The following is a 21602-nucleotide window of genomic DNA, read 5'->3' as shown; positions in this document are numbered from 1 at the left end:
TATACAGAGATATAATTTACATCTGTAAAGTTGACTGAACATATCACTTCTTTTAGGAAGATATTCAGTTCCTCAGTAAAAAATGTTTATGTTGGTTACAGCAAATTTATCTCAAATAGTTGACTTCGTGTATTGAGAATGAAGTGAAATATCCCATGAGGTTGTTTTGGAAAAATGGCTCACTGGATCCAGTTATTTAGTATAATCTGGTGCAATTGAATAGTTCATGTTATTGTCCTGTTTGAAAACTGTCAAGTCTTTCTGAAGATCAGTATCTCAGATCTGGTGCCTTTATGGAACTCCATAAACACTTTATACCAGGGGTCCCCAACCTGTGGGGTGCACCCCACTACTGGGCCATGGCCTACTGGCCACTAGACCATGGGACAAGCTGGCCAGTATGGGCACACATGTACACGCATTCACCTCCACTCATGCTAGTTCCTGTGGGACCCATTTGCGCATGTGTGTGGCTAGCGGCTAGCACCTGCACATCTGCACAAACAGGACCACTAGTGCACAGGCAGGTTCAAAAGCCCATTTGTGCATGCACTCGGGGCTAGCAGCAGTGGTGGCTAGAGCCTGCACACATGAGCAAATGGGGCTGCTAATGCCATATGGGTTTCGTGGCCCATTTGCACATGAGCACGGGGACTAGCAGCGGTGGCTAACATCTGCATGCCTATGAAAAGGGGACTGCTAGTGCCATGTGGGTGTGCACGGCCCCATTTCCGCACACACACATGCCCAAATTTCTCAGCTGCTCCCTTTCTCTCTAGGCCACCAGCATGAAAAGGTTGGTGACCTCTGCTTTACACTAAACTCTGGACCACATTGTTATGTTAGAAACTTACTTTCTTAGGATCTCTTTTAAGAAAATGAAAATTATCCTGTAGTAGCTATTAGCCCTACTGAGAAGAATATTAATATCTTAATTGATTGAACTCAGTAAATGGATTACAGGCAAATTATATTACATGTTCTCCAATGAACTGAAACTTTTACAAATTTATAATTCATTTTTGCTGGAAAAACCTGCTTTGCTGACAATAAACTGCTGTGAGATGTTTTATAGAACTCAAGATTATGGTGTTTTCTAAGAGCATTCTGAGCAATTTAAATATTAAATTCAATTTTTGTTTAGTACTTTGGTTGTGTTATTTATACTTATTAAAATTATGCATTTGCAATTTTGATTTTATGATACTTTCTGTGGCATTTTAATTGGTTGTATCCTGTAAGTATTGATTTGATGATATGTAGATAGAAGGGTTGGCTGGCTGGCTGGCTGGCTGAATAAAATGTTTGATGTTATGACCAAGCCTCCCAAAGCTACTTATAACCTGGTTCAGATGCCACTTTCCCAATCATATGACAGTATTTTGGATGCTCAGCAACTGGCCCATGTTTACAGCTGTTTGATGCAACCTGCTGTCATATTTATGACATTTTTACCAGAAACTGGCATTTATTTCCAATTCCTAGCAAAAACTGATCTACATCAAATAATGGGTATACTTAACAAGTGCAGCATTTGCTTTATAACTGCCATATTCTCTAGCATGATGGATGAAGAATCCACCAACGGGTTATTTCAGTCCTCCTGCCCAATCAGACTAAGTTGTCAAAGTTGTCACGCCCATCCTTGCCTGGTACCTCCCAGTTTCAACTTAGTCTGTTCGCCTATGAGGACGTGACAATTTTGACTCCCAAATTCTGACTTCTGACAGGTTTGATTCAGGGGAAATATTTTTCCTTCTAACCCATTAGTGGATTCTTCTTTTAGGGGAAAGAAACAGAAGCCACACAGCTCCTGTTCAACTTTCCTCTTAAAATCCTTAAGTTTCTGCCATCTGAACCCCCCCCCCTCTTATCTGTCAGCCCCACAGTGGGCTGCAGCTTCCATTTTGGAAACACTATTCTACCAAAATTTTTCAAGGTTTTAGGAATCCATTAGGGATTGCTTTGACAGGACAGCCAGAAGCTATTCAGCTTCTATTTGGCTCTCCGCTACGATCCTACAGGCTTCTGCTCCCTGAAGCCTCCCTTAGCTGTCAGCTCCGAAGGTTTGAGCTGTGGCCGTCATTTTGGTGGCCGTTAATCTGTCAGACACTTCAGGGGCCATTAACAGCAACTCGGTCACAGCTAGGAGAGTCAGTTTCAGTGCGAGGGTTAATATCTCGCTGCTGTTTACCCCAGCATTCATCGGATCTGACAGTTTCAGCTACTTTAGGCTCCGGATTTTCCGCTGCTGCTAGCAGGCGCCATGGTCACTGTGCCTCTCAGCTGTTCGACGTGGATTGCTAAATTTTCCCGTACAAGCTATAGGGATCAGGAGGAGAGGGAGACTGCTCTCTGCGTGTCTCCTAGCATTTTTGGAGAAGCATTTAGCCATTTCAAGCTCTTGCTCCTCAGGTTTCAAGGGTTTGCCCTTTCCCGTTCTCGGTTGCGCAGCCGCCATTTTGGCGTGCTGCGAGGCGACTGTTTGCTGGCATTGACAATCCCTTTGAAGGCTTGAACCTTGGAGGAGGATTAAAGTCCTTTGCTCACAGCGCCCATTAGACGGCTGCCAGCAATATTGGTCAGTCAGAGCTGCTTTCCTTGCTTTACAGCTGCTAGCACTATTTGGGATTCCCTCACCAACTGCTCCCTTCCCGCTTGTGTGGCTGCCATTTTGATCATCTCACGCAGTGGCTGGGCCTCACTCCTTATAAATTAGACCAATGTATAGCTGACAGCCTCCAATCTCACTCGGAATTTTTTTTCCCAACCTAAATTCAGAGGACCTTTTTCTACTCCCTGCTTGCACTATATTTGGCAGCTCTCTCAGCACCAATTATCCACTGCACATACAATTTTGCGCAGGCCTTTGCCACTTAGCACTCCTTCACCTTAGCCTTCTGCCACTCTGCATCTAGTGGTTGCTCACTAGGACCTGGCCATCGCCACTAAAGTGAGACACATGAGATCTCGTCACCACATGGGCCATAGGACTGTGCATTACAGACACATTAACTTTGCCTCTTCCTCTGGTGACGAGCGCCTTGGTGCACCTAGCGTGAGTCCTGCTTGGCCGGTGGGCCAGACCACGCTGATCCACATGCAAGTCAGTCCCATCACAGTGGGTAACTGACGTCTCTTGCAGATCAAGATCGTTCCAGTGCCGCATCAGGAACTCTTCTCAATTAACCATGGCAGACAACAGTGTGCCACAGGCTTCTGCTGCTATCAAGCAACCCAGTCGCAAATCTCCTAGTCAAGAAGCCGTGGCTAAGGTAAAGGCCAAAGCTAAGTCTAAATCTGGCAAGAGCTCAAGCAAGTCAGCTGACAAGCAGGCTGATTGCTTGCACCGGCCCTGGAGAAGCAATTCTCTCAGTCTCAACGATTGTCAGCTGGGGAAGGGTACAAATCACCATTTCCCTGCTTATAGCTCCCGCAATGTACTTGCAATCACTTACTTCAACACAGGCGTGGTCCCCAGAGTGAGAGCTTCAGCAGGTCTCAGTACAGACCTTTGGTCAAGGAGGTCCACCCTTGAGCCACCAAGCTCCTCTACGGAACCTACAGCGACCTTTACCCCGACTGCAGCAGGGCTTCGTTCTTCACAGGATCCTTCCTTTTCTGATTAGCTGCCGGCCATGATATCGCAGGCAGTCCTTCAAGCAATGGCCTCCTCAAGTCATCAACAATCTTCATCTCTGCCGAGATCTTCATCAGTGCCAACCGTCTCAACACGACCCATAACTGCTCGACCACCCTAGTTCTATCTCGCCCCCCCCATTCACCAGGATCAGACTCTTCCAGCTCCTCTGATTATGACTGCACTGCAGACCAGTGGTCGGATTGTGAGGAGCCTCCGCAAGATCCTCATCCCATGGCAGAGCTCTTTAACGCTTCGTTTTTTCCATCTTTACTTCGCAGGACATGTGCAGCGGGTAAGATCACTTCTGACCCTATTCCCACCCTGGAAACTTCCACTACCCAGGACACGAATCCACTATTCTCGGAACCGGTAATCCGGCGTCAGCAAATCCCCTGTCCCCCCTTATTTCTTAAGAATATTCAGGGACAATGGGAATCCCCGGCCGCACAACCTTCCCAAGGGGGACCTGAATACAAGCTAGTAGATATGGCCCCAAATTTAACAGATCTATTGGAGGTGCCTAAAGTGGATGAATCCCTAGCCCCACTATTCTCAGCCGCCAGGCTACCAGCAGATGTCTCTGATGCCCTTAGGGCGGAGGATAAGAAATCTGAGCTAGCATTTTGCAAAGCTCACCAAGCATCTGTGTGGGCAGCAAAGGCGGCAACCTCCACTTCCTTTTTTGCCAGAATCTCCCTCATTTGGCTTTGATAGCTTCAGGAGAGGATCCCCCTAGAGGAGATGAGAGTCCACCAGGACCTGACCAAACTGATAGCGACCTCTGAGTACATGGCGGATGTGTCCTTATATGCCACCAGGCATGCGACCCAAGCAATGGCTTCCAGCGTCGTCGCACAGAGGCTGCTTTGGCTTAAGAACTGGAGGGCTGAGAGTAAACATAAATGGCGTGTAGCCATGGCTCCATTTAAGGGAGGCTGGCTATTTGGGGAGGCATTAACACCCTACCTGGTGGAGAACAAACAGAAACAGAAGGTTATCTCTCATTTGGCTAAGAGAGCAAACAGGCGATTCTTTCCCTATGGCTGCCGTCAGTCCTTTCGGACGGGTGCAACAGCAGAGGCTGGACAAACATACTGTCCCTCTACTCCCAAGGCAGACCGTCCATTTGACAGGATGAATTATAGGGACCGGCCCCGACACCAGACCCAGAATAAGTCTTCCTTTCAAGGCAGAGGGGGTCGTCCCTCCCATCGCTCCAAGTGACTTAGGAGGGACCCCTCCCATTGGTGGCAGACTCGGTCTCTTCATCTGCCAATGGGAAAAAACAACCACAGACTCCTGGGTACTACAGACCATAAGGGAGGGTCTGTCCCTGGAGTTCATAACCAGACCCATAGATCATTTTGTCTCTTGTCCAACCTTGAGAAACTCAATAAAAAGGGGTCTCATGACAGATGCCATTTGGCATTTATTAAGCACCAGGGCCATAGAGGAGGTCCCAGCGGACCAGGTAGGAAAGGGATATTACTCCATCCTGTTTGTAGTCCCAAAATCCTCAGGGGGATGGAGGGCAATCCTCGACCTCAAGGGCCTGAACTACTATCTCCAGTATCGGAAGTTCAAGATGCAGACGCTCGATTCCATCTTGGGTAGCATCAGGCGAGGGGATTTCATGACCTCAATCGATCTCACAGAGGCATATCTACACATCCCCATCCTCACGGATCATTGGCAATTTCTGCTGTTTTGTCATCTCAACCATCACAGGGCCCTTCCATTCGATCTCTCCTCTGCCCCCAGGGTCTTCACCAAGATCCTGGCAGTTCTGGCAGCACACTTAAGATTGGCCCCAGTATGTGTCCAGTATTACCTGGACAACATCCTGCTCCAATTAACCTCCATCCCGACCGCCCAGTCGATTTGGCCCTTACAATCAGGACTCTTCAGGACCACGGGTTCTCGATAAATTTCCAGAAAAGCCAGACAGTCCCCTCAACCCGCCTCTTACACCTGGGCACGGTAATAGACACAGACTCTTGTTACGTGTTCTTGTCTGAAGACCGTCGAAACAGCATCCGAGACCTAGTCCTCAGGATCCGCAGGGAGCGGGTAGTGACGCTAGCTTTGCTTTCCCAGCTACTGGGGAAATTAATATCTTGCATAGTGATAGTGCCTTGGGCCACATTACATGACCGGACCCTCCAATGATTCCTGCTCCTGTTCCAGAGACGGCGCACCAGTTGCTCCAACCAACTGGTAAGGGTTCCCCGTCAGGTCCTCTGCTCCCTCGACTGGTAGATATCCTCAGCCATGCGCAAGGGGACTCTCTTCAAAGAGCCTCACCGAATTCTTCTGACCACGGACGCAAATCTTTTCAGCTGGGGTGCACACCTCCAATCTCAGATGGCTCAGAGTCAATGGTCGCGGTTGGACCTGAAGCACAACATCAATTGGTTGGAGCTCAGGGTGATCCATCTGGCTCTCCAACACTTCCACATCGAGATCGGGGAGCAACATGTGCTGGTCCTCACGGACAATGTAGCTGCAAAGGCTCACGTGAACCGGCAAGGGGGCACTCGTTCCTGGTCCCTCATAATGGAAGCTCGGGCGTTGGGCTCCTGGGCAGAGACCAACCTGCTTTCCATCAGGGCCGAACACATTTCGGGAGAGGCAAACCGGCAGGCGAACTTCCTCAGCAGGTCAATAGTGGACCATTCGGAATGGCAGTTGCACCCTGATCTCTTCACAGAGATCACAGACAGGTTTGGCCATCCGATTGTAGACCTGTTTGCCTCGCTGGAGAACGCCCGACTTCCCAGATTCTTTTCATGCTTCCCCTCTCGGGGGGCGGAGGGGATGGACGCACTATGCAGCCCATGGCCACAGGGCCTATTGTACGCCTTTCCTCCTCTCCCCCTGATTCCGGCAGTTGTCAGGAAGATCCTAGAGGAACAGGCAGAGTTAATATTCATTGCACCTCACTGTCTGAGACAACTGTGATTCGCAGACCTAGTGAGCCTTTCCACAACTTCTCCATGGCGGATTCCCGACAGTCGCATACGTTTAACGCAAGGGGCTCTACAACATCCAGACCCCCAGTGACTCCAATTGGCTGCCTGGCGCTTGAACGCCGCACCCTGACTCAGGAGCCATACTCGTCAGGAGTGATTGACATGATTCAGGCTGCCAGGAGACCAGTGACTAACTGCATTTATGATCACACTTGGTGGAATTACTGTCACTGATGTGACAACAACCATGGCACACATTGGACATACGCACGGCCCTGCGCTGTTACATCAAGCACACGGCGGCTTTTCATAAATCAGAAGCCCTGTTTGTCTCATTTCAACTTTCCTCCATGGGGCAGAAGGTATCCGCCTCTACCATAGGCAGATGGATCAGGGCGTGCATAGCAGGGGCATATGTATCGCTTTCCCTGCCAGTTCCAAGTCATGTGACGGCACATTCCACTCGCAGTGCTGCCACATCTGCGGCGTAGGCAACTTAAGCATCTATAGAGGATATTTGTAGGGCAGCAACATGGTCTTCGCCTTCCCCTTTTATTGGGCATTACCAACTGGACAAATTTGCATCTGCTGAGGCTCCCTTTGGTCAACGAATACTGCAACAAGTAGTGCCAGGACCAGGGACACAGGTCCCAACTGACTCCCTCCCATAGGGACAGTGGGGGTTTTGGTAAGTCCCATTGGTGGATTCTTCATCCATCATGCTGGAGAAGGAGTGTTGGTTTACCTGAATGCCTCTTCTCAGCATGATGGTGAAGAATCCATGCCCACCCCTCTAGAAGTCAGTTAGGCCATGTGTCAGGGGGTTGCTTCTTTTTCCTTCTCTTGGGAGTCATCACGTCGGACTATTGTCATTGGCTCTGCCATCGTTGAAACTGGGAGGTACCAGGCAAGGACAGGCGTGATAACATTGACAACTTAGTCTGATTGGGCAGGAGGACTGAAATAACCCATTAGTGGATTCTTCATCATCATCATAATGAGAAGAGGTGTTCAGGTAAGCCAACGTTCCTTTGCTTAAGGATCACCAAGAAAAGGTCATAAAATCAAGTTGGTCAAGTGATGATCTGCTTTACAACCATCATGACATACAGCCATAATTGCCAGGCTCAGTTATGGTCGTATGTAAAGGACTACTTGTAATGATAAGCTTTTCAGCAATAGGAGATGAGAGACCAAAGTCCTCTGTTAAATCATCTGGCATAAGCAAAGAATTGCTGCATTACCTATATATATATAATAGCAAAAGTAAGTATATCTGACATTTTAATCAGAGATCAAACTACAGTATCTACAATTTGTGAGGGGTTGGATGAGAAGTAGAATACATAAATTTGGGGTGATATTTATCGCCAAGTGTCCTTTATATTATTTTAATTTTTATTATTTTATTAAAATAATAAAGCTACTTTATTGGCCAATTTTTGAACAGATCAAATGGATTTTAGTTGCTAATTGCCATTTCCAGGCCTTAAGCGTAAGTAGCAAAGAGAAAGAGCTGCTAGAACTGGAGCCCATAGTTAAGTATTTATACTTATATCCAATGCTTTTTTTCTAAAAAAAAAAAGAAAAGAAAAAAAAAGGTGCCAGAACTCACACACGTCATACAACCCGCCTTGCCTATCCTACAAGGTTCCATCCGAAAAAGATGCCGGAACTCCGTTCTGGGCGTTCTATGAGAAAAAAAGCCCTGCTTATATCAATATTCCTATTATGCTTATTTGTTCTTCATAATTATTATTTAATACAGATGCCTGTTTATTTCACTAATTTAATGACTGAAATTTAAAAAATTAAAAGATAAGTTGATGGCCTCATAATGATTTAAAATATGATGTTTTCTAATAATTTACAAGCTTATGACAATTCAGACTCCTCCTTTTTCCTTGTCAGAAACCCACTATGAAGAAAACCTGACCATATCCTTGTTTATTGAACATTTTAATCAGTGATTTCCCAGTGTTCTCTGAGATACGTTCTCTGTTTTGTTTTTTTGTCCAAATGAGATCATTATAATGTATTCTAAGGGACAAATTAGCTAGAATATTGGGATATTATAGACCTTGAACAGTGTATAATTAGCAACAAATTATTATTTTAACTGTCACACATCATTCCATATAAAATATTTTTAGAGTTAGATGTCAAATTCAAAGTGTTCTTGCCAGCTGGTAACTATAAAAAAAGAGTGGAGTCTAAAGAAGAAACTCTGCTCCAGAAAGCCTGTAAATCAGTCCATCCTGATTAGGTAGTCCTAAGAAAAACTTGATTAGTTTAAATTAATTGCTCACAAATCATCTTCTAAATATATGGTTTTTACAATGATATTTAGGAACAGGATTCATAGAAGGTGGTTGCTATCTGTTCTGCAGTCAACTTTCAGCTAAACCAGAATAAAAAGGTCTAAGTAACAGCATTATAATCACTGGTAACTGATTTAGAATAGTTGAACTCATTATTTAAATGTGTGGTGTTAATGATAAATAAACCCCTCCCCCCAGCTATGATATCAGCTAACAGTTATGTAGCCTTAATTTGTTTAGACGTTTCTTTGATTTTTCAGATTTTCTTTTCTTCTAAATATTTTCTCTTTCCTTTAGTTTTGGGAAACGTTCTGCAGGAAGCTTCAGACGTGGCTGTGAATGCATTGTTCTAGAACCATCTGAAATGATTGTGGTAGGTATAACTAGATTAATGCTGATAAAAAGTCATTTGCCATTTTGTAGGTATTATTTTCTAAAATACATCCACTAACAATAGAGAGACTGTCTATAATCTTAATTTTTTTAGTGACTTAGAACATCCGATAAAGAAAATAAGTTTTTGTCAGTAAGAAAACAAAAAACTTTTAACTCTTTGCTTTGCAGGTTTTAACGCCAGACCCAATAAAAAATTATTTCAAAAGTGTTGGGAAAAAATAAATTGGAGTATTTTTTGTTATTTTAAATTCTTTTATAATTTCCTTAATTTTAATAGATTCTGTCTTGTTTTGCATAAATTTAACCTCCTTCATCTTTTCCTGTTCCACACAGTTTATAAGTGACAATAAATTTCAGTCACTAGTTTGGCTGATCTGATCTCTTCACACTTTAGGAGGAGTGAGGGCTAAAAAGGAAGTCAGGCCATTTCACGAATGTTAGCTATGTGGGGTTTAATTTCCTTATTTTGAACAGTGTTTGGATAGTGAGCTTAATTAGTATTTAGGTGAGAATATTATGAAATCCCAGGCTGAATTGGGATGTTGAAAAAAACAAAAAACCTTGAAGAAGGCAATGGCAAACCACCTGAAAGAAAACTATATAGAAGTATCAATGAAGAACTTGGTAACAGCATAAATTTGAAGGAAACTATTTTTATATGGGTGTTTTATTATTGTTTGATGTCTATTCCAAAAGGGCAGCAAGTTCATAGTAGCGGTACTACATCTGGTTTTTCTGTCAGAGCAATACCAGAGTTGGGGGAGATTTTGATTTTTCTCATGCCAAGGAGAGAGCACTCACTGCTGAATCTCTATTTCTCGGGTGTTACTTCCATCCACAGGGAGGCTTAACCTATTGGATTGGCCCATCCCAGGTGGCTAGTGGTCCCAATTGGGTTCCAGGGTGAACTTGGATTATTTCAGAAAGCCTGTTACTTCATTTGATTGAAGCTTTGGTGACTGCATGGAATAAAAAAGTGACAGTCACTTTAGAGCAGATGTGCCTGAGCGGCCTCTCCACACTCAGGATTCCTGATGTTCCCCATGGTACACGATGGAATTAAGGGACTTAAGTGGGCTAAGAGATACCTAGAACAACACTCGAGAAAGACAAAGAGCAAAGACAATTGGACATGAGCTAGAGCCGCTATTAATGTCTAACTCATGACAATAAGGATGGTGAAATATAACTACATCTCTTTCCTTGTTGCATTTGCTGATAGCTGCCCAGCAGTCCTCTTTCAAGTGACTTAGTCCCTTCTTGGATGGAGCAATGCCAAAATATGCCTAAAGGGTTGTTTGAAGAATATGCTGAACATATGGCAGTTAAAATTTGTCGCATTTGCTCTACATTGGATTCCAGCCTTAGGACAGAGTCTATGGAAGTCATAAAGACTACATCTTACAAGGTGATCTGGGACACGTGTGAGCCTGTTGAACCTGAGGAAGTGGATAGGGCTCCCTCAGCTGCTGGTTCGGCCACTTGTGTGTTAGATCTGTGCCCCTCCTGGCTAATGAAGGCCTCTCAGGAGGGGATGCATGAGTTGATCTGGCCAATAGTTAACTCCTCCTTAAGAGAGAAAATGGTCCTGTCAGCTCTTAAAGAGGTCATGGTGTGCCCCTGTCTCAAAGGTCCATTGCTGAACCCAGCTAGTCTGAACAGTGTTTGTCCAGGCTCCAACCTCTCCTTTCTAGGGAAGGTGGTAAAGAGAGTGTTGTATGGCAGCTTCAAAGAAGTCTGGACAAAGCAAATTATCTAGATCCCTTTCAGTCACGGTTCACAGCAGTGTTTGGTATTGGAGATGGCATTGATCATGCTTGTGGATGACTTTTGGTGGGAACGGGATGGAAGTAATTCCAGCTTTAGGACAGAGTCTATGGAAGTGATAAGGACTACGTCTTACAAGGTGATCTGGGACAAGTATGAGCCTGTTGAACCTGAGGAAGTGGATAGGGCTCCCTCAGCTGCTGGTTCGGCCACTTGTGTGTTAGATCTGTGCCCCTCCTGGCTAGTGAAGGCCTCTCAGGAGGGGATGCATGAGTTGATCTGGCCAATAGTTAACTCCTCCTTAAGAGAGAAAATGGTCCTGTCAGCTCTTAAAGAGGTCATGGTGTGCCCCTGTCTCAAAGGTCCATTGCTGAACCCAGCTAGTCTGAACAGTGTTTGTCCAGGCTCCAACCTCTCCTTTCTAGGGAAGGTGGTAAAGAGAGTGTTGTATGGCAGCTTCAAAGAAGTCTGGACAAAGCAAATTATCTAGATCCCTTTCAGTCACGGTTCACAGCAGTGTTTGGTATTGGAGACGGCATTGATCATGCTTGTGGATGACTTTTGGTGGGAGCGGGATGGAAGTAATGTACTAGTCAAATAATAAATGCAATAAAATTTAAGACAGAGCTAAAATACATTTGTAAAACAATCTATCTAATAACTATAAGTGAGAGCCAAGATACATACGATAATATCTAAAGTTACAACAAAGTATGTAAAACTATTAATATCAGCAAAGTAATAATATCCAAAATTTAAATGAATTATAGTTACAAAGAATGCATATATTGCAGGATATTGTCCCATCAGGGTTTGATGGATCTTCTGTGCTGCTGTACAAAACTGCTGTGTGTGCTATAACGAGGGATATTTTGTCTGTGAGCAACGTATGAGCCTAGGCCAAATCTGGACAGAAATAATATGAATATGGTTCTGATGTTTCCATAAATGGAGCAACAAAGAAGAATATGTTCTGTACTTTCTACCTCTCCAGAATCACAGAGGGTTTCAGCCAATAAAACTACTTATAGTATATATACTTATATTTTTATTTATTTGCATTTTATTAAGTTAAATGTTTGTTCTATCCCCTTAATGTTTCTTTATGTTAATCCTTTTTTCATTGTGCATCTATCCTGCACACAGTTCAAAGAACAAGTGTGGCACTCGGCGCCAAAATATGGTTCATCACATAGCCAGATGTTTAGACTGGATTTGGCATTTTTGTCTGCCTATTAATAGACAATTGGACTTGGTTTTTTCCCTTGAAGACGTTTTGCTTCTTATCTAAGAAGCGTCTTCAGTTCTGATTGAATGATGGGGAATGGAAGACATTAGCACTCTGAAGGGTGGTTGTTAGCATTTGGGGGTTTATCTGTACTCTCAGGGTCACCGGAATCAAAATGCAAATGGGTGTGGAAACTTTTTGGAACTGCTGAAAGGACTGTGTTGTAGACAGTAGATAGGTGATGTTATATGCCTCCCCCTCTGTTGAGAAAAGACTATTCCAATTTTAACACAGATGGCCTCTTTTACCCCTCTTTCAAACCAATGATCCCCTCTGTCCAGATTGTCGATCCCCTCTATCCAGAATGAGTGACCTTGTTCTTTCAAATGGACTGCTGAATCTTATCCTGATGGATTTGTTCTCCTATGTTTTGCCATGCGTTTGTGAAGTGGCTGTTTGTTTCTCCAATGTACAGACCTACACGTCTCACTGCATTGTTCTACATATATTACATTGCTCAGTTTGTGTCTGGGTATTTTATCCTTGGAGTGGACAAACTTCTGCATGAAAATGGAATTTTTCGTGAAATTCCATACATTGCAAGAATATCTGAAAAACTCAGGAGGATTTTCAAACAATACAAGATACATGCACACTTTAAACCTAAGAATACACTAAAGCAGAACCTCGTCCACCCTAAGGATAAAACACCCAGACTGGACCTGAAAGATACTTATTTAATTGATATGATCACAGACCAGATCTGTTCACACACAGACAGATTTAGGTACTTAGTTTTGGGGAGCATTCATCAAATAAGGCCATGGATTTTCTTGTAGGTAGACAATTGGCTTCTTAAATAGATAGTTGACTTTAAACCTTATTTTTCTCAGTTAGGACAAATTAATTTGCATCCAGTGCAAGTGGATTTCTACCCAGAAATAATGATAAATTCAAATATATGAAGTGTATGCAGGATCCTATCTGAGTCAGTCACCAGGACCAGAGGTTTTGTCTTCTGAGATTTTGGACTTGTGCTGGGGCCCACAAGTCTGAAAGCTCAAAAGACAAAACCTCCGGTCATGGTGACCAACCCAGATTGGATCGTGCAACATTATCCTGGGACACGTATATTCATCTCCATTCATATGAAATGTATATCTGTGCTGTGATCAAGTGAACACACTTGTGAGTTTTGCTGAGTCAAATGTAACATCTGCTGATCTTAGAAGATCAAATCAAATACTTGCTTGGCTCTATCTTTGAATCACTGTAGAAGTTGGTCACTGCATATGACTCTGTACCGCTGGTTCATAAAAAATGTTTGATTGAACAGTTGAACTTGAACACATTCTTCTTCAATTTTCACTAGATAGACTAGCTTCCGTACTCTGATAAATACATTTTATGAAACAACAAGAACAATAGCAGCAACTATTTCCCATCATTTAGGCAATCTGGCAATCAATTCCTCGAAATTTGGATGAAGAAAACATTGTCGAAATCTCTTTATCTCTGGAGTGTATCTATTGTTAAAAAGTCTGGCAAAGTATATACATGTGTTATTCAATATCTGTTGCACATTCCAATTTCTACTAGCTAACCAGGTTGTACAGGTGATATTAGGGAGTTCCATTAAAATATTTTACATATGCAAGCAAAAAGGAACCTGCTCATATTTTAGATGTTATTGCATTTCAGCTTAGCTGCATGTTCAGTTATCAGAAGATTGGATTGAATGAATGGGTTCAAATTATGATGTAAAATATCCTTGTGTAGGTTTTCCTCCAACTTTTTTGGGGAATTTTTTGTGTTTCGAAAAAGGAAGCATTAAGGTGCTTTTTATATGAACACATTTCCACAGGATTAGAAGGGAGTACCCGAATGGCCTATTCAGGGTTTTTTTTCTCATAGAACATCCAGAACGGAGTTCCGGCACCTTTTTTGGATGGAACCTTATAGGGTAAGCAAGGCTGGTTGTATGACATGTGTCAGTTCTGGCACCTTTTTTTTTTTTTAAACAAAAAAAGCACTGGGCCTATTGAAATCAACAGGAAGGTTTCAAATTCCGTTATTTAAATTTTGTTGTTTATTTTATTGAGAAAGTAGTGTTTTAGGTGAGTGAGTATAAAACATGCTTTCAAAACAGACATGAATACGAATGTTGAATATATGAAAATCAGACAGTAACACCCCTAAAAGAGAGTTTGTTCCCTTTTTAACCATAGCTTCAGTTGGATCCACTATTGAAAATATTATACACTTTGTAGGTAGTAAACTCTGATTTCATATCTTCAGAATAAAACAAATCTTTGCAAATGCATTGCAGACCACCTGTTAATGTTGCTTAAAATACATTTAAAGTACATTATTACATTTGCTTATTTATTAGGTGGATTACATGGATGAAAATGAAGAGTATTTCCAGCGACAAGCTTCACACAGACAATCTAGAAGAAGATTTAGGAAAATTAACCAAAAAGGAGAAAGACAAACAATTATTGATACTGTTGATGCTTATCCTGTTGGGAAGCCACCCTTACCTAGAGGTTATCATACGGTAAGCTATTAATATTTGTATAGTGTATATTACAGTGTAACTATGAGAATTAGACCATGAAATTGCTAATTGTTAAACTTTTTTATATTGTGAAAACAGATATGATCAAATTTCTCCATGTGTAGAAGTTGCCTTGCTTTTATAATAAGTAGTTATGTGCAACATGCATTTTAATGTGATGGATATTTTTTATTATTATTTTTTTAAAATTTTATTCAAATACAAATAATACAAACATAATACATATAAGTCTAAATAAAAACAGTATAAAAATACAAATATTACAGTGCACCCACCCCCCTGGAGACCATTTTTATTATCTATATTTCTTCTCATATAACAACTAACAATATACAACATATTTCAATTGTGCTCTTATCCCCTCCAAAACAGCATATATTCTTGAGTAGGTTTATTCCCTTTGCCTTCCACCAAGACTGTTTTTATAAAACCTCCCATATTTCATTATAATTATTTACTTTAATCATTCCTTTTTACATTTAATTTCTGTTAATTTATCATTTATTGCCATATTCCATATTTCATTATACCACTCATTTCTTTGAATAACCCAATTCTGTCTCCAATATTTAACCATCACTAATCTAGCTGCCATTATCAAATTTACAATCAATTCCTTTGTTGTTTCATTTATATCTTTTTTTCCACCAGTAACAGTAATGCAATATTCGGTGACATATCTAAATTTATCTTCAAAAGTTCTCTAATTTTCCTAAACACTATGTCCCATATCCAATCCCACCACATGTGTATATATTCCAATCTCTTTCTTGAAACTCCAGCAAATATTTGTATATTTAACATCTATATGATTTAATTTACGTGGTGTTAGGTACTATCTCCATATCACTTTATATCCATTTTCCTTAACTCTAACTGACATATTCTTATATACTCTTACTCTTCTGTTCCAAATATTTTTCCAATCTTTATCATTTATTTCTCTGAAATCTATTTCCCAGATTAATTTTAAACCTTTTGCCTGATTTTCTAATTCAGTTAATATTCGTGTATTTTCCCAATTCTTCCTTTAGCTGTATATTCTTCATTTTCCTCACTTTCTTTTATAATCATTTCAAATTTTGTTAACTGTCTTATCTTTCACCTCAAATTTTTCTTCCATTTTTATCCATTTCTCTAATTGTATTAAATTCAACCAGTTTAATTTAGTATCTGATAAAACATTCTTTAATTATATTATATTCTTTATCTTGTTCTTCCAGTCTTCCCATTTATATATCTGATTTTTTTTTAAATTTACTAATCCATTCTTTCAATTCAATCTTAGGGAATTTCTCCATTTCCACCACCGGTGTTAAAGGAGAAATTTCTGGCATTAACCAATATCTCCATTTATTCCATAATTCTATCAATTTTTTAAAAAAGGGATTTTGAATACTCTTAACAATTTTTTAATATCCTTTTTAAACCAATACGTTTCTATAGGATCGCCTATTTCCCTTAATTCCTTCAACTCTACATTGCTCCATAATAAATCTCTATTTACTGCTATAATATGTGGAACCACCCTTAATTGATTAGCTACTCAATAATTTCTAACATTTGAAAGACCCAGCCCACCCTTTTTAATGGTTCATACCATAATGCTTTACTTATTCTTGCTCTCTTACCTCTATTACAATACACTTCCAGCAATCTCTGTATTTCCTAATGTGTATCTGTATTTCCTAATCTCTGTATCTCCTAATATGATGGATATTTAAAGTACATTTTACATTAACTCTATGTCTGAAGATTCATATCAATGAATTATTGTTACCTCATTCCAAAGACAAATTTGTAATGTATTATCTATGTAAGCTCAATATTACTTTGTCTCTTCTCAACATATTAAACCAGATTGCACATCTTCCACTGATATGCTAACATAATATTATCTCATTTAACAAATCTGAACCAAATCTTTACCATCTGAGAGAATATTATGTTGCATAATTAGTTTGGAAATTTTGGATACTTTAGTTGAACAAGACATATTTGTACTTTAATATTATAATATTGACTAATGTTTGAAATACCGGAGTCTTAGCGTCAGCTAAACTTTGCAGGAGTTGTATAGTACAAGAATGATATGATAGCTTATACTGCCATTTTTCATCATGAAAGTAGGCTTTTTCTGGAGTTAATTAAATGATGAGTTAAATTAAGTACATATGCCGAGTGTGGCATTATAAACATCTTTGGTCACAACATTAATGTTAAGTGGGGTGGTTTTTTTTGGTTCGTTATATTTAAATTGTTGCTTTTTGGAAAACTTAAATGGTATACAATTAAAAAAAATCTATATTATCTCTCAAAAAATGTAATTTTACTTAAGAGTTCTCATAAAAAATTAAAGTAGAAAATTTCCTTGTTCTAGAAAGAAGCTCTGGTTTGTGGCTCTTGCTTCTGGAAGCCTAACTCTTTCCTGACAGATAGATGGGCTCAAATAGCAGAACTATTTTAACTTCTTTTTATCAAATGGGTTCCTGAGGAGAGAATTACTGCTAAAGAGATTAAGATTTTCATAGAACATAGCATAAGAATATAGAATAATAGAGTTGGACATATTCACTAATGCATATATTGATTTTAAGAGTAGCACTTAGTTAGTTAGTCCATAGGCAATTCATATAATGGTATAGCACATTCATATGTATTAACTTTTTATCCCCAATTACAATGTGAGGCATTTCATTCTGTACCAATAGATAATTTGATAACAGATTTCATTATATAAAATCATGAAGAATCAGACCTGAAAGTTACACAAAGAAGAATCAGCTTGGGAAGACATAACATTTTATGAGAGGAAAAAGTCTTTTGATTAATTTTGTAATTTTGATACAGTGAATTACTCTTCATATAATGCAGAAAAGAGAGTCTTTTGAATCGCTTGGTATCTATCCTTCATGTGCTTTCTCTGATTCTAAAGTATTGGGGAACAATATTTTCTAGAATGTTTGTTCCTTTATTTGTAGCCATTTTCTGTTTATATTGTTGGCCTGTAAATGTTTGCTACTATCAAAAAGCTTTTCTTGCTGTTTTGTGAATCTGTTGAATAACCCTAATTTGATATAATATCAAATAGATATATAATAGAATACTTCTCAGGGAAAGTATTGACTTAGAAACTTTCTATATGATTTTATGAGTTCTTATATTTGAACTCAGTACCCTAAATATAGGATACTTACTGATATGTTTTTAAAAGTACAAAGCAGAAATGTTGACACATTTCTCACATTTGTCCCAATACATGGTTCTCATATGAGCCCATGTAAATATAATGCTTAATTATGCAAGTTTCTTCCCCCCCCCCCCTTCACTGTAAAGACTGTAAAACAAAACATGAATTGCATGTTTGGTTTCTAAATGCAATTTCCTTTACTTGATTTATAAAACAAAGATTTTCTGAGGTAGCAAATGCTGATTGAATTATGTTTTAAATGGTAAAAGAAATAATATATAGAAAGGAAATATAGATGAAATCTATTATAGAAAAATTGATAAATTTTATCAGTACTAGTTTATATTAAATTACTTTATATTAAATGACTAAGTTGCCTAGGGAAAATCCATTTTAACAACTTCCTTACATAATAGCAGTAGTTCATAATAGTATATGTTTTGTTATATCTGATTATGTTCATCTTTTCCTTTCCTCCTATATGGCATTCATTTCATTTTGGCTCACAGGAATGCACTAAACAGCAGGTATTGTAACCTATGTGTATGGTCCTTTAATGTTTATTTTCCCCAAGTTTGGTGTGTGACTAATGTCTTAATTCTGACTTGTTGTGTCATATCCCTATTGTTCTACTACATAGTATATATTTTAATTTGAATTTAAGTCACAAATGTATATCCTTGTGACATCGTCATCGTTAGCATTTCATTTGTTGTTGCTGTTATTTTTGATTGCCTGTGTGGCATCTTTCATTGTTAAAAATTTTATAATTTAAATATACAATGCTTAGATATATAAAATAGTGGACACACACTTTAAGTATTCTATTTATAAATTTTTCAGTTTTCATTCTCAAGCAGCAGCTATATGTTACAGCTTAGTAACAGTGCTCTGTAACAAAAGCTAGTTTTATAGGTAGCCCTCAATTTACGATCACAGTTGAGTCCCAACTTAGTGGGTTGTGCCTCATTTTATAACCTTTTATGCCACAGTTGTTAAGCAAATCACTGCAGTCGTTCAGTGAATCATGCAGTCATTAAGCAAACCTAGTTTCCCCCATTGAATCTGCTTGTCAGAAGCTGGCTGGGAAGGTTACAAAGGGTGATCACATGACCTGAGGATAGGGCAACTGTATAAATACATGCCAGTTGCCAAGCACCCGAATTTTGATTATACGACCATGAGGATGCTGCAATGGTTGTAAATATCAAAACCGATCTTAAGTCACTTTTTTCAGTGTTGTGTTAACTTTGAACGGTGACTAAACTAATGGTTGTAGGTCAAGGGCTACCTGTATATTCAGAATGTAATGGAATGAGCTGAAGTACCAATTGCATATTTAAAATCAGATCTGTGTCATTTTCATTTGCTTAAAATTGAAATGGTATAAAATTGTATATCAATGTAGCTAAAATGATTAATTCTATAGCATAGATAAAATTAGAGCTGTTGCATCATCCATGGCCAAAGTTACGGCTGTTCACGTGATCACAATTTAGGCGCTTGGTAGCCCATCTGCACTTATAATCACAAGGGCTCTGCAACTCCCTCTACCTGACTATCTACCCCCATTTATGCCATTTTGGCTCCCTGCTGCCCTGTACTCCATCACTCCAGCTTACTTTAGCTGCCATCTTCTTGCTCCTTCTGCTGTTATTTTCATGTGATGAATCAGTATCTTCTTATCCTTGGATCCTTCTACATAGAATTAGATGTTTGTTTGATCTTATCATGTTCCATCTACTGTGCTATGAAGGAAACGAAAGAAGCATTAAAAATAATTCTATAAAACTTACAATTACAATTAACATTCATTTTTAAAAGATATTAGTTTCCCATATTATATATACACGAAATAGCAAAATAACTATAGATAGATAAGTAGATAGACAGACAGACAAACAACGTGCCTTCAAGTCATTGTTGACTCCCGGGGACTGCTTGGCCTAGTCCCTGCAGTTTTAGAAATGGTTTGCTATTTACTTTCTTCCTAATGGTGAGTGGCTCGAGATCATCCAGCTAGGTTTGTACCTCAGGCCAGACTAGAACTCAGAGTCTTTCCATTATTACCTCAGTGCCAAAATTACTACACCAACCTGGCTCTCATATAGTGAAGTGGAAAAAGCAAAAAAATATGTGAAACTATTGAGGGGAATAGGAAAAAAAAAAGAGAGAATGGAAAAGAAAATGGAAAAGAACTAGAAAAAAAAACCTACTAAAATCTTAGGAAAGATAATTAGCATAGCTAAAGTATATCTAATTCCAAATATACATTGTTTTAAAACCTAATTCATATTAATATTATCTGAGTGTTGATATCCTTTCATGAGGCCCATTTATGCAGGATTGCAATTAATATGTTCTGTAATGTTCTTGCTATTAAAATCTTAGCGTCAACAACTAACAGCTATATTGGATGATAACTTGTAAATCCTTAAACATTTTAAAAAGTAACATGAAGATAACTAAAAATCTAGAAATATAGGAGCTATTTCAGTATTTTTAATATCATTCTATAATTATTTCATCTGGTCAAGGGGCTTTTCCAGATTTTATCATATCATAGTATCATGGAGTTCCTGTAAAACACACCCAGCTTACTTGCTTGTATCCCAGAAATTTATATTAAAAATTACTATATCTTTAAAAAAGCATCTGTCTCTTTGCTATTATGTTCAGATGTGTAGAATTTAATATTTCTTACATCTCAAAAAATTGAAATTTGTTTAATCAATTATCTTATTAAAAGACTTTTTTTCATTTGAAATTATAATGTTTCTTGTTTAAAAAGAAAAATTAACTTCAATTTACATAAAAAATATGTTCTTTTGGTAGATAGTCCTTTAGCATTCCATGTCACAAAAATGAGTTTAAACTTTTTTTAAAGAAAAAATACCAGATGTATTATTGGAGTAAACAAGATCTCAGGTCTGACAAATAACAAAATATTAAACACTGCATAATCTGTTATAACAGTTGTAGAGCAACTGTCTTACCAATGTCATATTTTTTTATTGTTGCCTAGTTGATGCTGCTGTGAAGGGTTTAAACATTGCTGGTGTTGGAAGGTATTTGTTGTGTTGTCCCTGCCAACTTGTACCTTGTAGTAAGAGGAGCAAAATAAAATGAATCCTCAAAATGACATATCCATTTTGATGGTGAAAAGATGCCTATAGTTTATAATGGCTCCCATCAGCACTGTGGATTAAAATGTGGGTAGTTGTTCCTCTTTTCTCTTAGTATTGAAGTTGCCAATGGAGAAAAAGGGAAGGTTTAAATGGGTTAAGAAGATAAAAAGAAGTCAGTGTTGGACTCAGCAGGGGGAAAATTGCTAACAAGAGATAATTACAGAGATAAAAGCAAGATAAAGAAATAAAAACAAGAGATGAAATTAAAAAGTCTCAAGCTTCTTAAGAAATGTAGATTCTATGAAAATTCAAAATCACTAAGAAGAGTCAGGAGGAGAATGACTGCAACATGGGAACACTACCTGACTGAGATGTT

At 39.3% G+C, this 21602-nt stretch overlaps 1 protein-coding gene across 4 annotated transcripts in view; it reads left to right on the top strand.

Moving 5' to 3' along the window:
• RAPGEF2 (Rap guanine nucleotide exchange factor 2) overlaps window positions 1–21602 on the top strand; it is a 149487-nt gene that overhangs the window by 22890 nt on the left and 104995 nt on the right. For 3 of the 4 annotated variants that reach the window (XM_039339811.1, XM_039339812.1, XM_039339809.1), the window contains exons 4-6: window positions 9234–9309; window positions 14720–14887; window positions 18608–18625. In XM_039339811.1, coding sequence (XP_039195745.1) covers window positions 9234–9309; window positions 14720–14887; window positions 18608–18625 — 262 coding nt within the window. The remainder of the gene's footprint in view (window positions 1–9233; window positions 9310–14719; window positions 14888–18607; window positions 18626–21602) is intronic. The other variant, XM_039339810.1, reaches the window with a different exon arrangement.

The sequence above is a fragment of the Crotalus tigris genome, unplaced genomic scaffold, assembly GCF_016545835.1.
Source record: "Crotalus tigris isolate CLP2741 ecotype Arizona unplaced genomic scaffold, ASM1654583v1 scf7180000017740.2609645, whole genome shotgun sequence".
Classification (NCBI taxonomy): domain Eukaryota; kingdom Metazoa; phylum Chordata; class Lepidosauria; order Squamata; family Viperidae; genus Crotalus; species Crotalus tigris.
Note: the sequence above shows the minus strand (reverse complement) of the source record. Positions and strands in the feature narration are given on the sequence as shown.